Source organism: Taudactylus pleione, unplaced genomic scaffold (assembly GCF_031769625.1).
Source record: "Taudactylus pleione unplaced genomic scaffold, aTauple2 ptg000135l, whole genome shotgun sequence".
NCBI lineage: Eukaryota > Metazoa > Chordata > Amphibia > Anura > Myobatrachidae > Taudactylus > Taudactylus pleione.
In genome coordinates this window covers 10,335,001-10,354,585 of record NW_028284537.1, presented here as the reverse complement: position 1 = coordinate 10,354,585, position 19,585 = coordinate 10,335,001, and the positions used below count along the sequence as shown (strand labels likewise).

Below are 19,585 nucleotides of genomic sequence, written 5' to 3'. Positions count from 1 at the left end.
AACTGGTTAATTGCATTGAAGTAATAAACCATATTTTGTTCTTAACCGCTAATAAAGAGCGTGGTGTATGACTCGGCTATGATTAAATAAGCTGCATTAATTACACACATGATTGATTATCCATGTGTATTGTCCAGGGATTCAAAGGGTTTGTTAAATACAAATATGACTGGATCAAAGGTTAAGGCTGCATACACACGTAAAGATTTTCTGTCCAACCATCCAACTAGTTGATTGGTTGGAATGAATATCTGGTAAGGTATGAAAGCAAATGACAATCAGCAATTTGCTCCCAAATGCCGGAAAATGGACAAAAACTGTTTTGTTAAATGTTTGATCTAAACAATTTGTTCAAACTTGTCTGACGACCATTTTCATCTGTTTTCTGGCATTTAGGAGCAATTTGCTGATCATCAGTTACTCCCATACGTTACCAGATTTTCATTTCAACCAATCAGCTAGTTGGATGGTTAGACAGAAAATCTTTACGTGTGTACCCAGCCTAAGGCTAAAACTCTGTGATCGTTTCTGTGAGGATCATTGTTCCCCTAGAAAGTTTGGATTGTTGGATGGACTGTACAATGTTAGCAAAAATATAAATTCCCTGCTCATCAGAATATCTCCAATAATCCTAAAAAGCTGAAGGAAAATAAGTTTTTATGTTGTTGGAATGAAAACCAAAATGTATAAACTTTACATGCTATATATATATATATATATATATATATATATATATATATATATATATATATATATATATATATATTTTATTGATCAATTTGTTTGGTATTTTAGATTGGTCCAATCAAATTTTTTTTAGAATTTGTTTGCTGAATGGTTGTTGACACTTACCAGGTTAATCTCTTTAGCGTGTTGAATAGACTACTAGGTATTACATTGGGCAGCACAGCTAGGAGAGGGACAAGCGGGGCATATGGATGACAGAGGGAGGGTGGCGTCAGCAGAGGCGACTGAGTTGTAGCTGCTTCACCTGTGCTGCCAGAGAGCAGGGAGGGGGGTGGTCAGCCTACAGTTACCTTCTCTCAGGGGCTGTGCTCTGCAGCAATAGGCTGCACGACCTCTGTCTCTCTGCAGGGCCCTGTCTCCTCCAACTTACTGACAGCAGCAGCCTCAGTGCAACCTGCCGACAGGCAGCTGCTTCCTGGGCACTGCTGTGTGGCTGATACAAGAGGAACAGATTCCACAGAAGAGAACTCTCCATACTATTATTTACCCGTTGGAGGATGGTTGGGTACAGTTTTCAGTGTTCTTCCCAGAAATTTTTTTCAGCCGGGTGGCATCCAAAAGTAGCCGGGGGGGGGGCCTTCGCAATTATGCGCGCGCTGGGAAAAGGGGTATCTCCCTTACCAATCCAGTCAAAAGTGCCCATTATACAGTGCCCCCTGTAGTTTTTTCCTTTATGCATTGCCCCCTGTAGTTTAACTTTGCCCTTATGCATTGCCATCTGGCTGAAGTAGTGCCCCCAGACTGGTCCCTTATGTAGTGCCTCCAGGCTTAAATAGAGCCCCCAGGCCCAGCCCAGCACTTATCTTAACTTGCTGGCCGCTTCCCGCTCCTGCTGCCTCACGCTGACTGGATCCAACTAGATCCAGCAGTGGCGCAGGGCAGGCTCCTCACGTCGCGGGTGACGTCATGTGCATCACTGGGAACGCTTGCCTCTGAAGCGATCGGAGGCTTCTTTAGCCTCCGGTCAGTTCAGAGGCCAGCGTTCCACAGCGGGGGTCGGCGGGGAAAAGTGTCGGGCGGCAGGCTGTTTCTGCCAGGCGATGCGCCTGCAGAAAACAGCCTGGGGAGAACACTGATTTATTGTAGGTTTTGCGAAGACTAAGGGGGGGAGGGGGGGGGAGTAAGGGATTAATGATTGAATGGGCTCAATTAGGAATTCAATGCTGTCTGTACTGCGTGGCGGTCGCCAATGCTGTCTGTACTGCGTGGCGGTCGCCAATGCTGTCTGTACTGCGTGGCGGTCGCCAATGCTGTCTGTACTGCGTGGCGGTTGCCAATGCTGTCTGTACTGCGTGGCGGTTGCCAATGCTGTCTGTACTGCGTGGCGGTTGCCAATGCTGTCTGTACTGCGTGGCGGTTGCCAATGCTGTCTGTAGTAGATGGCAGTTGCCAGTGCTGTCTGTAGTAGATGGCAGTAGCTAATGCTGTCTGTAGTAGATGGCGGTCCAATAGGTAGAGGATGACTACTATCTACGGGAACAGGTAGGGGTTAGTGGCACCTTGATGAGTTTGCCCCAGGTGACAGACTATCTTCACCCCTGGTTACCATTACTGCCTCACAGCACTGAGGTCTTGGGTTCAATTCCCACCAAGGCCCTTTTTCTGTGCTGAATTTCTACGTTCTCCCTATGAATTTGTTTCCTGCAGGTGCTCAGGGTTCCTCCCACAATGCAAAAACCTACTGGTAGGTGAATTTGCTTCTGAAATAAAAATGAACCCTTGTGTGTACATGTGTTGGGGAATATAGACTGGTGCAGTGATTGATGTGAATGGCTAAATATTCTCGCTAAAGTTCTGTGGAATATGTACATGCTATATAAATAACTTGATAAAAAAAAATAATGAATATTACACTAGTAACAGCCTCCTATTTCTGGTATGCACCTAGCAAGATCAGCCCCCTCCGTTCTTTTCCCACAAATTGTGTGGAGTAAACTGCTCCTTAGACCTGTTTCCATGGCATGTTTCCCAGTTGTACTGTAGGCGCAGATGTTAATCAAGGCTGTGTGTTCGTTTTAGCTCTCGGAGGCTTGGGTGGTGTATAATTTATATCCTGTTTGGGTCCTCTGCTCCCCCCCCTCTTCTTTGTCAGCCCTGTGCAAACATGTAACTTCTGGCTTTCCAGCTTGCAGACTGTATAGCAGCTACTTCTGCCGATATCCCATTTTTTGTTGAAATCCTATTTAGACTTGAGACCATAACAAATTATAACCTGGAAGTAACTGTTGAATAACATTTACAAATGATGAAATAAACCGCTGTTTACCCAGGAAAAGCGACACCGTAAAGCCAACAGTGTGATTCTATAGCCGGTTCAGTCTGCATAAATCTTTCGAGGAGTTTTGTTGACAAATTGCCTTGGGTGGTATTGTAGTGTCCTTCCCTTCATGGGAAGTTACACCCGTCACACTCTGATCACTTAAAATACTTGTGTCCACAGTGGGTGTTTCAGACAATAATGATGCTGAAGTTTCCTTTTTAATTGAGAAATTTCAACCTTACATTGGCTGTGCCTCGTTTATTGGTGACACTAATTACAACATGCCCAGAGCTGTTCACTTGGACTTCAAAAGATTTCATATGCTGTGGAAATTCTCCTTCATGATATGACTAGCAATCGCACAGACAACTTGCTGTAACTTTTTTTTCTTTTTGCCCTTTTCCTAATTTCCTCTAATAATTTTTTTGCATATCTGTTGCACTTAATTGTTTTAGATCTTCAAACAAAATTGAATGTTATGGCCCCCATACATCTGCGACGGTTTGCCGCGATGTGATCCTGCGACCCGGCATCGCAGGATCGGTGAAATCCAACATGTTGAATTTCACAGATTTGCAGATCACGATCATGTTTGGCACATCGGTGAAATTTAACATGGTGGATTTCATCGATCTTGTGACTAATCACGGAACATCGATCAGCGGATCCAATCGCAGGATCGCGCAATATGCCGGCATGTGTATGGGGGCCTTAAGACTGAGACACTCTGAGTAAGCACAAAATACAGGCTTTAAATGATCCTTTCATTTGTTGAAAGTAAAAAGTTATTCAAAACCTGAATCGCCCATGTGAAAAATATATTGCTCTTTGGTTGTGCACCTTTAGCGGTAACAACTGCAAACAAACCCTACCGATAACTGGAGAGCAGTCTTTCGCATCTGTCTACTTTGCAGAGTTGCTTTAATCTCCACCCCCATTGGAGGGTGTTTTCGATCATGAACTGCCCATTTAATGTTCTGCCACAGCATCTCAATTGGATTAAAGTTAGGACTTCGAGTAGGCCGCTTCATAACCTAAATTTTTATTTCTTTTTGAGCCTTTCATGGGTAGACTTGCTCTTGTGCTTCATGCTGTTGTAACCCATTTGCGCTTGCGCTTGAGCTTCAGATTAGACTGATGACTGACATTCTCTCTCAGAATTCATGAATGGAGGGAGTGCCACATAGTGCATTATCTGACGAAGTCTTCATGACGAAACGCGTAGGGATTGCACACACAGACAAACTGACTTAGAAGGATCTCTGGTTTCCATGTAATATCTCACCAGGACTATCATCAAATGATATGATACCTTGATGTTTAACTTCTTTGTGTTGCACATATTTATATAGTTTCTGTGCCGTCCCCAACATTCTTTTAAATCCACTATCTTTTACCCAAAACCAACAGTCTGACTGTAAAAGAATCGAGAAGACGCAGACCTAAAGCAAAAGGTTTTAGTGCTTATGGAAGAAATTGAGCTTATACATTTCTGAAACTTTTTTTTTTTTTTTTTTGAATGCATCTTTCAAGCTGGGACTTGTGGTTCCTTCATTTAATGTGGAGTGGATTGGTAAGAGCACCAATAATCTTTGTGTATATATATGTGTATATATGTGTGTGTGTGTATGTATATGTGTGTGTGTGTATATATATATATATATATATATATATATATATATATACACACACGCACACGTCAGGTGCATAAATATTGGGACATTGACAGAATTTTCATATTTTGGCCTCTATTCACCACCACAATGGCTTTGAAATGAAACAAACAAGATGTGCTTTAACTGCAGACTTTCAGATTTAATTTGAGGGTAATTACATCCAAATCCGGTGAACGGTGTAGGAATTACAACGGTTTTTTTATGTGCCTCCCACTTTTTAAGGGGCCAAAAGTAATGGGACTATAAATTCAAAAGCTATTTCATGGACAGGTATGGGCTATTCCCTCATTATTTCATTATCAATTAAGCAGGTAAAAGGTCTGGAGTTGATTCTAGGTGTGACATTTGCATTTGGAATCAGTTGCTGTCGACTCTCAATATGAGATCCAAAGAGCTGTCACTATCAGTGAAGAAGCCATTAGGCTGAAAAATCAAAACAAACCCATCAGAGAGATGGCAAAAACATTTAGGTGTGGCCAAATCAACTGTTTGGAACATTCTTAAAAAGAAAGAACGCATCGGAGAGCTCTACAACACCAAAAGACCCAGAAGACCACGGAAAACAACCGTGGTGGATGACAGAAGAATTATTTCCCTGGTGAAGAAAAACCCCTTCACAACAGTTGGCCAAATCAAGAACACTCTCCAGGAGGTAGGTGTATATGTGTCAAAGTCAACAATCAAGAGAAGACTTCACAAGAGTGAATATAGAGTGTTCACCACAAGATGAAAACCATTGGTGAGCCTCAAAAACAGGAAGACCAGATTAGAGTTTGCTAAACAACATCTAAAAAAGCCATTACAGTTCTGGAACAACATCCTATGGACAGATACGACAAAGATCAACTTGTACCAGAATGATGGGAAGAGAGCAGTATGGAGAAGGAAAGGAACTGCTCATGATCCAAAACATACCACCTCATCAGTGAAGCACAGTGGTGGTAGTGTCATGGCATGGGCATGTATGGCTGCCAAAGGAACTGGTTCCCTTGTATTTATTGATGTGACTGCTGACAAAAGCAGCAGAATGAATTCTGAAGTGTTTCGGGCAATATTATATGCTCATATTCAGTCAAATGCTTCAGAACTCATTGGTCGGTGCTTCAGAGTGCAGATGGACAATGACCCAAAGCATACTGCAAAAGCAACCAAAGAGTTTTTTAAGGCTAAAAAGTGGAATGTTATGCAATGGCCAAGTCAATCCCCTGACCTGAATCCGATTGAGCATGCATTTCACTTGATGAAGACAAAACTGAAGGGAAAATGCCCCAAGAACAAGCAGGAACTGAAGACATTTGCAGTAGAGGCTATTTTTTAAAGCATTCTTACTTTGCAGCATTTTTTCCACATCTGCCTAAAACTTTTGATAGATATATCTATATATCTATCAAAAGTTTTAGGCAGGTGTGGAAAAAATACTGCAAAGTAAGAATGCTTTCAAAAATAAAGGTGTTTTAATAAGTTTTTTATCAATTCAAAAAATGCAAAGTGAATGATTAGAAGAGAATGCTAAATAAAATCCAATATTTGGTGTGACCACCCCTTGCCTTCAAAACCGCATCAATTCATCTAGGTACACTTGCACACAGTGTTTGAAGGAACTCAGCAGGGAGGTTGTTCCATACGGTACATCTTGGAGAACTAATAAGAGATCTTCTGTGGATGTAGGCTTGCTCAAATCCTTCTGTCTCTTCATGTAATCCCAGACAGACTCTATGATGTTGAGATCAGGGCTCTGTGGGGGCCATAGCCTCACTTTCAGGACTCCTTATTCTTCTTTACGCTGAAGATAGTTTGTAATGACATTGGCTGTATGTTTCTATTATTGAAAGCATTCTTACTTTACAGCATTTTTTTACACCTGCCTAAAACGTTTGCACTGTCCTGTGGATGTATGGTATGTGTATGTACTGTATATCTATAGACCTATCTATATCTTATTAGAAAATGGTTCATATCAATCCATGAAGCCACATTAAAGCTCTGGATTGTGGGAGGAAACCAGAGTACTCCTGGAGAAGGGTCTGATGTGATTTGGCTGAAATAATGTGCTGCTGAATATATGGAGAGGGTGCGTGCCACGGCATTTAGCAATTAGTGGATATTTCCCGGCCGATCATTTAAAATAATCATAAAGCCAGCTCTACAGGTCTCCACTTGGTGTCTTGCATAAGCATGAAAGTAGCAAGCACACTACGTGTAATAGCCTGAAACTCTATTAGCTAGTTTCTCCCTTTTTATTGTCTGATTTGGTTAGTGTTTCAGGCTGCTTTTGACTGTTTTTAAATAAATCATCAATTTTTCAAAATTGTGCTCCTGTATATTAATATATATATTATATGGCACCACTAAGAGTCCGCAGCGCCGTACAGAAACAGTATGAACAAAACAAGAAAAACGTGACTTAAGGCGGGTATCCACTACTAGATATACAAACGAGAGCACGATTACGACATTGCAATCGTGCTGTCGTTCAGTCTAGGCAGATCAAGACACAGACCTCTCTGCAACACACGGGAAGGGAAACAAACAGTCACAGGCTGATGACGCTGGACACTCGCATGTTATGAGTGTCTAGCGTCATCAGTCTGTGACTGTGTCCGAACCAGTGTATTGCAGAGAGGTCCGGAGGCAGTAAGAAGAGCACAGTAGGTGCTCTCTATTGCTCCCCGTACATGCTGAACCTGACTGGATCATCAGGTTGATCAGCATATGGAGATGGGCGGTAGAACTGCGCTCTCGTTGACCAGGGGGTGGTGTGTTGTGGTTTCGGGGTGCTGCACCTTTGTGTGGGAGTACCTTTCCCGCACTGAAAACGTAGGGGGGGTAAGGTGCGCTCTTCCTGCTAGTAATGGTGATGACTTGTGTGTGTTTGTGAGTGGTGTTAATTAGAATGTTTCTTCTGGTGGTGGTGATGTTTTGGGAGTGAGGAGGGTGTGATTGGGTATGGAGTGTAGTTTGGAGTAATGTGAAAAGGGGAATGGAAGAGGATCAAAATGAGGCCAGCGAGAGACAGTAATTTTGGGCAAAATCTTTTATCGAGTAGTCACAATGCTGCTCTGTTAAGATCCCGGGCAGGTGGGTGGGGTTCAGTGATGAGTGGTGATGAGACTGGGGAGGTAGGTGGACCCTTTTAGGGGGCTCCTTCCCGTGCGGTTCAGTGACCTTGCACGTCACCCCTGCTGGACCTATGGTCGACAGTCTAGGAAGTCTCGGGGGGTGGGGCGATTTGCAGAGTGGGTTGGAACACCTGTGCGGCGTCCCGCGTGTTGGTGTGAGTCTTGGCAGTACTTACCTACCGGTAGGTTTTTTGTCATGGTGATGTAGGTCGACGTTGCAGCCGTTGCAGATAGGTTGGAAGCTGCAGGTTTGTTGGTGAGCTGGATCAGCGTGTTGCTGGTGTGCTGCAAGTGCACGGCTGTTCTGATTGGTCTGCGGAGGTCAGCGACCGTAGTATGCAGCTGAAATTGGCTCTTGGTCGTGCCGCTGGTGGTGCGGAGCCAGAGGTGTGGATGGGTGAGCTGCTGGGAGGCTGGGTTGCAGCGTGTGTGCTGGGACCACCCCTGGGGGGTGGTCTGCCCGGGATACTGATTCAAAAAAAGCCAGGGAGGAGGGGGGATGTGGAAAGTGTGACCGGGATGGAGCTGGTCACTGGCGATGTTGGTTGGGCGGACTTGCGGCCGGATGTGCGTGATGCTCTTATCACTGACGGTCCCTCGTGGAAATGGGCATCGACGGTGGAGACACCCCTGGCCAGGAGTGAGTTGCTGAGCACGCCTGGGAGCAGGGGGGAGAGGGGGATGGGGGATCTTTAGTGGAGGTCAGCCTGGATCGGTGTCGGGTTTGATGTGAGGGTCTCAACACGTTTCGGCACAGGTGCCTTCTTCAAGGAGCCACCAGCCACTAGCGGCACGACCAAGAGCCAATTTCAGCTGCATACTATGGTCGCTGACCTCCGCAGACCAATCAGAACAGCCGTGCACTTGCAGCACACCAGCAACACGCTGATCCAGCTCACCAACAAACCTGCAGCTTCCAACCTATCTGCAACGGCCGCAACGTCGACCTACATCACCATGACAAAAAACCTACCGGTAGGTAAGTACTGCCAAGACTCACACCAACACACGGGACGCCGCACAGGTGTTCCAACCCACTCTGCAAATCCCCCCACCTGTCGACCATAGGTCCAGCAGGGGTGACGTGCAAGGTCACTGAACCGCACGGGAAGGAGCCCCCTAAAAGGGTCCACCTACCTCCCCAGTCTCATCACCACTCATCACTGAACCCCACCCACCTGCCTGGGATCTTAACAGAGAAGCATTGTTGACTACTCAATAAAAGATTTTGCCCAAAATTACTAGGTTGACCAGCATGTACGGGCGATGATGGCAAAAACGATGAGCGGGCACGCGCATCGCTGGTCGTTTTTGTCATTTACATACCCAATTTGCGGGCGATTGCACGATAACGATGTAGTTATCGTGCAATCGCCTGTCAATATCGCCTAGTGGATACCCGCCTTTACAGTACAAAACATTGCATAACATGGAGAAGGTTTATAAACATTGCTGCAGCAGTCATAATGCCCAAGTAAGCAGCAGGGTGGCCAAACCCAATGGTTGGTGCTGTTGTTGGCATTGAGGGTAGGAAAAGCACACGAGGGAAGAGAGCCCTGCTCGTGAAAGCTTACACTCTAAATTGGAGGACATTATTTTAAAACTGCTATATATATTTTTTCTGGCTAATGACAAGTCCGTAATCGTATAAATTCTCTATACAATCCTTCATATACTATACATACTAACACACCAGCAGCTCCTTCACAGATTCTTACTCCAATTTTTTTTTTTAATCTTTTTTAGATTTAACACTTCTGACAACATAAGGGAAGTGCTAATTGCTTGCTTTGGGGTGCAATTTAATATTGGTCTCTGCTGAGAAATCTAGTGCATAATGGTCTGTGTATTAATAATTTGCTATTTTATAAAGAGTACGCACCCTCCCTCTGACTTCTCACCAATTGCTCGTCATGTTCTCACTATTTACCTTCCTCCACTCTCTCTTCCTCTAACCAAGTGCCCAAGAGCGTGAAATAGAGGATGAGAGATTCCCCCTCCTCTCCAAACCATTCAAACAGGAATTTTAACTTGACAAAAGCAACTGAAGAAAAATAGATTAATTTGTTAAATTGCTAAGGATTTTATGTACAAAAATGCACCACTTTTTATTTAGAATTATATATATATATATATATATATATATATATATATATATATATATATATTTTTATTTTTTTTTGTTAGTCATTTTGGCTCCAGACTATAAATGCTGTGAAAATATTTAGAGGCACCTGACCACCATGTATTTCCATGATTTAATTTTCACTTACGGATATTATTGAAAATCCATGTCCTATTTATGTACGAGCTGCAGTTGCAATTCATGGATTTCTTTTTTTTTTTTTTTTTTCTTTCCCTGGTTTGGCTTTTTTTATTTTAGTTTGTACAACATTTAGTGGTTGCAGTTTGAGAAATTCATTGCTTCTCATATGCTGGCTCCAGACATTCAGGTTCGTAATATATAAATTGTTTATGCGACCACGTTTATTGTTTTGCTGTCAATATTGCGACTGCATATGTTATAAAGCAGAATGTCTTTAACAGTTCTAGGTTGAGTTTTTAGTGCTAACCATAACATTTTTAGAGTTTGCAATCCAGTCTTAAAGCAGCAGGACACATTGTTGTTCTAGTTTACAGCCTGCGTTGTGCTGGGCTGCTGTAGGAGACCATATATCTCAAGTGGATTTTAGTCCATGGGATTTGCAGGAGTCCATAAACCGTACAGCTGTGGCCGTATGCTGCCGTGTAGGCTCGCGCTTTTGGATGTAAATTTATATTTGTGGGTGTCAATAAGAATCGTGATGAATGTTTGTACACTGAGAAATCATTTTACTGACGCTTTTTGCTCTTTGACTTTTTGACTTATAAGCGCAGTTACTGTAGGCTGGAGTCAGTCCAGTTAGGAGTGATGCAAACTCGCTTGTTCTTACACGCTGTGCAGTGTGCATAAAAGCTGTACATAGGATAGCCACAATTTGCACATTTTAATAGACCCCTGCAAACTAAATTGCGCAGTTTATAGGCAAAATCAGTTACATTTAGAGGAGATGTACAGGCCATTGCCAACGTTCCCGTGGGTTTTCTCTTGCACTTCCTCCCTAATTTGACCTACCCCCTTAAGTTCAAGAAAGTGTGTGTGTGTGTCTCTATGGATATGTGTAGTATGTAAAGTAATGGTAGGTGGCGTTGCTGTACCGTGACGTCTTGGAAATGCCCAGAACTGTATCAGTTGTAATCTGAGATCTTGAGAGTCAGATGTTTGAATGTTTTTTTTTTTTTTCTTTTCCCGAATACCTACCCAATCCCCCCAACCCCCCCAGGTATTCCGAGAAAATTCCAAAATGCTCTTGGTCCCCGAGCATTTCGCATATGGGATACTCAAGACAATACATATACATAGAGGGGTGTGTGTGTGTATGTATATCATAATCTCTCATTCAATTGTGGCGCGTGCACCCCCTGCTCGGCATCTATGCGAATAGTCACCCGATGGAGCAATTCAATTGTTTCTCCTTTCGGACTCCCGTTGGCATTTACTATGCCCACAAGCACCAAGTTTAGCCGCACACATCAGCTAAACCCATCTAAAGAGGAGGTTAGGGTGCTCAACCAGCCATTTGGGTGCCAAAACTACTGTCGGGGTGCCCAAAAAAACCCTGAACTTTAGACGCATTTCTTCTCGCACCTCAGCAGGCTGCGAGAAGGAATGTCCAACCCCCCACACAGCTTCAGGCGTCCAAACGGAGCAAAAATTTAATTGCTCCGTCGGGCGCATATTCGCATAGACGCTCAGCATAGGACGTGCACCACAATTGAATTTTCCCCCCCCCTTGTGTTGGGGCCTGTGTAAGATGCAGTCAGCTGTCACTCGTAGCAACAAGTATTTGCATCTCCCGATCATTCTTCTAAGAATTTGCATAAACAAAAAACAGATGTGCTCAGTACAAATTCTTCGGAGGAAATGCTCCTCTTTATGTATGTGGTATTCCATGATGGAATATAATATCACTCTAATTTCACTTTTGTAGAGTAAAAAAAAAAACTTTAGCAAACTGAGGGACTGATCATTACGTATTGCCATTGCAACAGCGTACGCAGAACGGCCGATGGTGCATACTCGGCATGCGTATGCACCGAAGTGCGCATGTGCAGGTTAGCATTGTGATTGCGATGGCTTTCTGTGTGCATGAATGCAGTGCAGAGTGAGTGATGGGATGTCAGCGTTTAGGGGTGGTGATGGCGGAGTGGTCGGAGAACTGTAGGCGTGTCTGTCTGTTTGAACGCAGTTTCCTGGGCATGCATAAATTAGCCACTACCATGGCGTACGCTGCTTGAGTACTCACTGCGTGTGAGGAGATTAAAAAACTTCTTAGACAGGTCAGATCTGCTGTAATTCTGTGTGAGGGGTCGATGTTACCGATGTATACGCAGGACTGCGAGGCCTTACGGATGTGGGAAAGCGATATTGGGAGTCTATGCTGGCTGAGTGGTTGCAAACATTAGCATATTTTCTATTGCGGTGGTGGTGGCTGTTTTTTTGCCATTTTGGCCTCAAATTATGGTATTTCTTTGCCCAAAATGATGGCCAGTACAAGTCATCCGGCACTGATGGAAATTCCTGTTTGGTTGGGGATCTTGTTCTACTAGTATATTGCCGTTGTTGTCAGGCCTTACTAATTGGGCACCATAGAATCCGGTTGTTTGGTGATCAAGTACTGTCCAGGTGAACAGCACGGTTGGCGAAGTGATTAGCATTACTGCCTCAAAACCTTATGATGATGAGTTCATTTACTGTTGAAAGCGCTGTCTTTGTGGAGTTTGTATGTTCTCCCTGTCTTTGCGTTGGCTCCCTTCGGGTGCTAAGGTTTCCTCCACACACCATAAACTTACTGGTAGGTTGATTTGGCTTCTGCCCCAAAAAATAAAATAATAAAAAAAAGATTTGTGCACTATATAAATAACGCATTATTATATATAAATCTGACTAATTTGGCTTCATAATTGTATTGCCAGATTGGATATAGCCCTCATTGCACAGCTATGCCTCTGGAAACTGAATAGGTAAAAGATGGGGCAGTACAAAGTGGGAATGGGTCACGTGGGTGGGTCTTCATTATGTGCAATTTAATGCTTTTTAGTGTTCAGATTCAGTTCCATTGTCCTCTATATCACTCAGTGGAATCTGCAGCTGGCAGTACACAAATCATGATCGTGACCACATGTGTTTGGTTGTATTGGCTCAGTTTGTTCCCATCCAATTAATGCCACATATGCTGCACATAATTCACAATCAGTAGTGACCACGATTGCACCGATAAACGTGAAATGAGAAAAATAGAATGACTGCAACTGATCTAATAAACTCTTAATTTTGTGTTTTCTCCCTGCAGCATATACTGAGGAGAACGTGGGAACACTACACGAAAACGGACATGGAAGCTCTGTGCAGATACGGAGGCGTAAAGCAGCCAGTGAACCATACTGGTCTTACTCAGGTACTGTGATTACTGCTGAACCATAGTATTGATTTAATAAACTATACGAGGCATGTGACATCTGCTGTGTTTTTTTTTTTTTTGTGGTTACTTTTTTTTGTGGTGTTTTATTTTCTGGCATTGCGGAACAGAATTGGTTTATTGTAACAAAAAAAAGGGTAGCAATATAGACTTCAGCTTGGTGACTTTGTAGTGTGTGTAGTATGTGTGTGTGTGTGTGTGTGTATATGTGTGTGTGTGTGTATGTATATATATATATATATATGTATGTATGTATGTATATATATATATATATATATATATATATATATATATATTATAATATAATATAATATATGATTTTATACTCCGCACAATCTCTATAGAAACTGTGGGCCTGATTCAGAGCCGCTCATAAGCGGCCACTCGTTCGTTCTGAGCGATGTTTGCCCAACTGCGCATGGGTACGGATCGTAATACGCATGCGCGAACCAGTCAGTGCGGCCGGAAATCGTTTGTTCGCTAAATAGCGAATGCCTGCTAATATGAGTGTCAGGAGGAGGCATATGTGGGTGGTAACAGGGGAAGGTGATTGAAAACGGGGAGTGGAGATCAGAACGCAGGCGTGCTTAAAGGTCAAAACGGGCGTTTTATGGGTGTGCATAATTAATACAGCAGCGTCACTGGGTTATTTTATAGTCAGAACTGCTCGCAAATTTGTGGTAGGAAAAACCAACCACTAGAATAGCGAGCAGTTCATACGCTGGTCGATGTACTCGATTAATCTAATAAATAGCGGACATGACGTAGGATGCGAGCGGCCAGGGGGCGTAGTTATCCAAAAAACGACCAAGTTTTGTTCGCTCGTTCAGACCTAGAGGCGTGAACCGACCGCAAAGAGCGAACGGTTCATTTGAATAGCCACCCCTAATTTCTAAACGGACAACCACAAATTGCGTCCGGCTCTGAATCAGGCCCTGTGTTGTTTCTTGTTGAACATGGCGAAAATAATAGATGGTTCTGTCTTCATTTTCCTGTACAGCAGTTTCTTTGGTTGTTCGGTTATTTCTTTATTTTGCTCCATCATAAACCTGTATCTGAACTGGTGTCTACAATCTACACTCTGGGCAGATTACCAGTTGAGGATAGGAGACAAAATTAGTAGACATAGATGCAAGAGTACCAATATTTTTGTCTTTTATGGTGATTTTATATACTTTTAATATCCTTTTTAATGTTGGGGCATTGGATTTACATGCATCACTTTTTGGCGATCTTTTGGAGGAGCATCTTCATTGCGTAATCCTGTGCATGTTCTAAACTGAGCTGGCCTGTGTAGCCTGTGAAGGATGTATGTGCTTGTTTATTGATTGTGTTTGCAATTTAGGGGGGAATTCAATTATCCGCGTCTATGCGCGCTCCTGTTTTCGCGCAAGTAAATTACAAAATTTGCGATGCAGCATTCACGCAAAAATTCTTCTTGTTTTTACTCGCGATAAGTACAGTATATGTGAAAATTGCCAAATCTGTTTACCCCAAAAAGAGGCAAAGTAATATAGGAAAACAGTATAGAAATATATCCGTGGCCCTAATAAGGATTTGGGGGTTATTAAATTGTGTCAAATGGCTATTTTATGCATATCCGAATTTTTTTTTTTGCGTGCAAAATGTTCTACTTAAATTGGGGGTGCATAAAAATGCCCATAAATGTGTAATTTAAAGATACTTTAAATAAAAACCTTCAATATACACCTCTAACCCCCACGTGCAATCTTAAAAACACCTGTCCCATTCATATAGCGCTCCCATATACCTGTCCCACATCAATTTAACCCATTTTATTGCACTTTCACCCCAAAAATGACAAGCCATTATGGGCCAAATTAAGCTAATTTAATTTTTTATTTTTTTGCCTAGATTAAGAAGGGTGTCCCAGTGGTTCTGAACCAAAGCTTGACATTTTTGCCTTTGAAATTGGTGTTTTCCCCAATTTTTTCATGTGGTGAAATCTAATTAGCGCAAAATGCATGTAAAGATTCACAGCCACGAAAACCGTGGCTAGTAGGAGAGCGAGATAAGTGTAAATTCGCATGATAACTGCCTTTATCGAGGCTAATTGAGTTCTTCCCTTAATCTTTGTACAATAGTGCTCCTAGCTTTAGGTTATTGTTGCTACTGTTTTGCTATATGCTACTAAGGCTACTTTTTTATTTGTTTTTAATTATGTTTGTTCTTTTGGAGAGGAGGATAAACTGTGGATGCAATTTTATACATTTATCCAGTTGGATTCAATCTTAATCTTGAAATTAAATCTCTTAACGCCTTTTCTCTTGGGTTGGTAAAACCGTTCCCCAGACATATACCATTTTTTTTGGTAGCCTCAGAATGGGTAAAACTAATGGTATTGATCAGCCGGTGATATTTCATACTTGTGAGTTTAGCATCTAATTTCCCTGATTTAATGGGCAGAAAGAGACCAAATAATTTTCTACTTATTTGAAGTAGTAGAATGACCCACATAGATAATGACACTGTAGTCTGTGTTGCAGTCTGCTACTATCTGAATGCTTATTAAAGGTCAACTGCTTAGTTGTTTTTTAAATGTAATATATATATATATTTTTTTTTTTATTTTTTTTTATTAACATTTGGCTTGAGTGGTCAAAGAACATGGTTTTATTGCATATCGTGCAAAACTAGGTTTAATAGGAAGATGGGTGCACTCATGCCACCCCCAATTTCACTGATGTCCCCTTGAACCATTCTATTGCTAATTGACTGCCATGCCTCTGCCCAGCCAGACCCACATTTTACCTAAACCTGCCCAATAAGAGACCACCTACATTTGTAAAATTCTAGGTAAGTTAGAATAATTGCGTGTATAACCCTGAGTAATTGCCAACCTGAATATTTTTTTATTTTTAGATTCTCTGCTTTTCTGTTTTCATGGGTTTTTCTATCTTTCAGTTGCATTAACCAGGATTGAATTAGTTTTTTTTTTTAATGATTTTTAAAATACGATTTAACTCCAGTTTGTTCAGTTAAGGTTATTGCAGCTATTATGGGGAAAGCAGACTCTTATCTCACCGTTATATTTCCAGATATGTTCGTGCACAAAGACATTCAAATGGGAGTTGTCGTATTGTTTAGCTTGTCACAATAAAGCATTGAATCCATTTACAGAGCTATGGTTGTTTTTAAGAGACATTTATACAGTTTAACAGGCTGAGTTAAAGTCTAACTCTTTTACAATCACTATAATAATTCCTTATATTTGAAGCCTCTGAGTATTGGCGGGTATGTCTTTTGAGGCTTCATAGGCTTTTTATAATGCAGACAATCGGGGCTGTTTTCCAATCAAATTTGAAAGTTACTAACGAGCGACATTCATTTGTCATGGTCTAGTTCAGATCTGGTTACTCATTATCGAACTTTGGTAGAATTTAACTCAAGGTCATTTTAAAAGCAAAACGCTTGCCGATTGTATAATGCAATAAAAGCTCAATGTGTCACCCTCACAAATCCTATAGGATAGGACTGCAGATTATTTATTTATTACCAGTTATTTATATAGCGCACACATATTCCGCAGCACTTTACAGAGAATATTTGGCCATTCACATCAGTCCCTGCCCCAGTGGAGCTTACAATCTATATTGCCTATCACATGCTCACACACACTAGGGTTAATTTTTATGTTTTGTTTTTTTTTGGAGCCAATTAACCTACCAGTATATTTTTGGAGTGTGGGAGGAAACCGGAGTACCCGGAGGAAACCCACGCAAGCACAGGGAGAATATACAAACTCCACATAGTTAGGGCCGTGGTGGGAATTGAACCATTACACCGTTTGTGCTGTAGCCATATTGTCCACCAACCTCCTTTTATTCTATATGTGACCAATTGCATTATAGATCTGCAGGGTTGTAGCCAGCAAATTCTTAGTACAAATCAGAAGACTGGGTCGTTAAACTGGATCTATGAGGCTCCAGATGGTACCTAATTTCATTCTGTTAATTATTTTCTTGTACTTCTGAGTGAGGACCTCACTGATCACTTCTGAAAACCATTATTATCGTTCTATATTCCGTTGGCCATAGAGTATCCCAGTTTATTTTTGTCAGGGATACAAAATGATTAATTTGGAAGATAACGTTACTTTTTCTAATTTCACTCAACTGTAAAATAACCCCCAGGGGTGGATCTCCATACATTGGGCTTATTAATTAAAAGGCAAGAACAATTACCACATTTTGGTGGTCGTTAATAGCTAATAAATCATATTGTTCTTAAGGGAAGAGAGTTGTAAATTTCACGGTGCTCCGAAGAATTTAATATGATCTGAAACACGTTGGCTGTTAGATCTTCATTTTCCTCTTGAATTCTGAAGTTTGTAAATATACTAACATTAGAACGTCTCAGGTATTTTTGCTCAACAAAACTTGTTGCATTTTTTTTCGATCAAAACTACAAAGCGCAGTTCTGTAAGTAAATTATCGTCTCTAAAAAATAATAATTAACTGAACTTTCCCTCATATGAACAGTCTTATAGTTTGGAGACTTTAAAGTCCAAAACCAAAGATACATGTCGTCGTCCTATATTCCTGACTGCATCAACCCTCTATTTTACAGGGGCCCTCTGGTGTGCATGTAGCTTTTACCAGTCCCCAACACTGCATATGCATTGCACAAGAACCATTTTTATTGTCCAAGCCTTTTAACTTGATTGGTTGGAGTATTCAGATACTCCAACCAATCAAGCTCCAGTACTTGAGCAAAGCATGATGGGAGAGATGGTTCTTTGAGTGAAAACAGTCTACGAAGTCCCCCGTTCAGAGGTTCTAAAATATGTGCTGCCAGAACAGAGCATATTTATAGAACCCTTAAATTTTTTTTTTTTGTTGCAAGCACCTATCCTGTGAGTTATGTGAACACTCCAGTTATTTCATTTATATTATATCGTTCAGTAATGCACAGCCTGCACTTGCCCATTAGTGAGTTAACAAGTCTTTTACTAATGTAAACTGATATTTGAAGCCTATGTCAGTATTTGTTACCATAATTGCTCATCCCTGTCTGTTTTCTTTGGTAGCATTTTAATTTGAAGTTGTTAGTATAAAAAAATGTAGCTTATAAAAGTTTGCACATGGCATTATACCTGTTCCCATGTGTGCTATATAACCAGTCGTCCAGTTAGCTGAATGAAGCCTTTTTCTATGTCCCGCACGGCAAATTGACATCCATCAATTAATGCATACGCATGTACTCTAGGTAATCTGTAACCTAAGCTTGATTTCTATAGTAATTTATGCAGTTGCGTTGTTTACACCGCACAGTGGTCCAAGCTAGCTGGAGAATGTTGAGCACCTCCGGCAATCTGTGCGAGCACACCTCTTTATCCAAAGGCCACCTCAGTCTTTTGCATCTCAACTTTTGTATGAATTGAATTTGCATATATTTGATGCACCTATGCCAGTGTAATAAAGACATAATGATAAGGGCTTATTTACGAACGTTGCTATTTAGGTGCAAAATTTTCCCTCAATCGCAGCAACCAACTCGCTGGTGTCAGCCTTGTGCTAGGTGGGTGCACACCTTACAGATCTATCTGCAGATGATGGTGGTTCATGCACACTTAACAACCATCACCTGTCTTCTGGCAGGGGAGTGTCCGCCCCCCTCCCCGCGGCCTCTGCTGCACGTGTACGGGCGTTTTGTTTGACCGCCCGTACACACGCTGCACGATGCCCCAATACATCTGCAGATATATCTGCCATCGGCTGTTCAGCAAAGCCGACACGATAGGTCTGTGAACTACTTTGTTCAGACATATCGTCTGTACACAATGACCGACGGGCACAAGATATATTGGCCAATCAATTGGATCGACCTATATATCTGCCAGTGTACCCAGCATAGTCTATTGGGACGATTGTCTGATGGCTGTGATGGGCTCCATATTATTATGCCCCAGGATGCAGTGGTAACAGAATCTGCCCTATTACATTGCAGGGTTGGGTATTATTGCAGGATGAAGGCGATCGCAGTGTACAATGATAAGTGGGCGAGGATGACTATGCTTCTCGATATTGCTGTGCAGCTCAGTACACTCTGGTTCTTTTATTCTGTCCTGAACAAGTTGCTTATTGGAAAGAATAAGCATCTCTAGAGTCTCTATTAGGTCATGTATTATACATATATACATTTCATTGTGCTGTATGTGCCTCAGACATCCGTGTTCTGCCAGACTCTGCACAACACATTTCTCTGTCCTCTAGGTAAAGGCTTGTTGGTATATCAGTCAGG

General features: G+C 42.0%; 1 protein-coding gene across 3 annotated transcripts in view; it reads left to right on the top strand.

Annotated features, from left to right (window-relative positions):
• PTPRG (protein tyrosine phosphatase receptor type G) overlaps positions 1–19,585 on the top strand; it is a 501,503-nt gene that overhangs the window by 88,234 nt on the left and 393,684 nt on the right. For all 3 annotated transcript variants that reach the window (XM_088473430.1, XM_088473429.1, XM_088473431.1), the window contains exon 2: positions 13,196–13,300. In XM_088473430.1, coding sequence (XP_088329556.1) covers positions 13,196–13,300 — 105 coding nt within the window. The remainder of the gene's footprint in view (positions 1–13,195; positions 13,301–19,585) is intronic.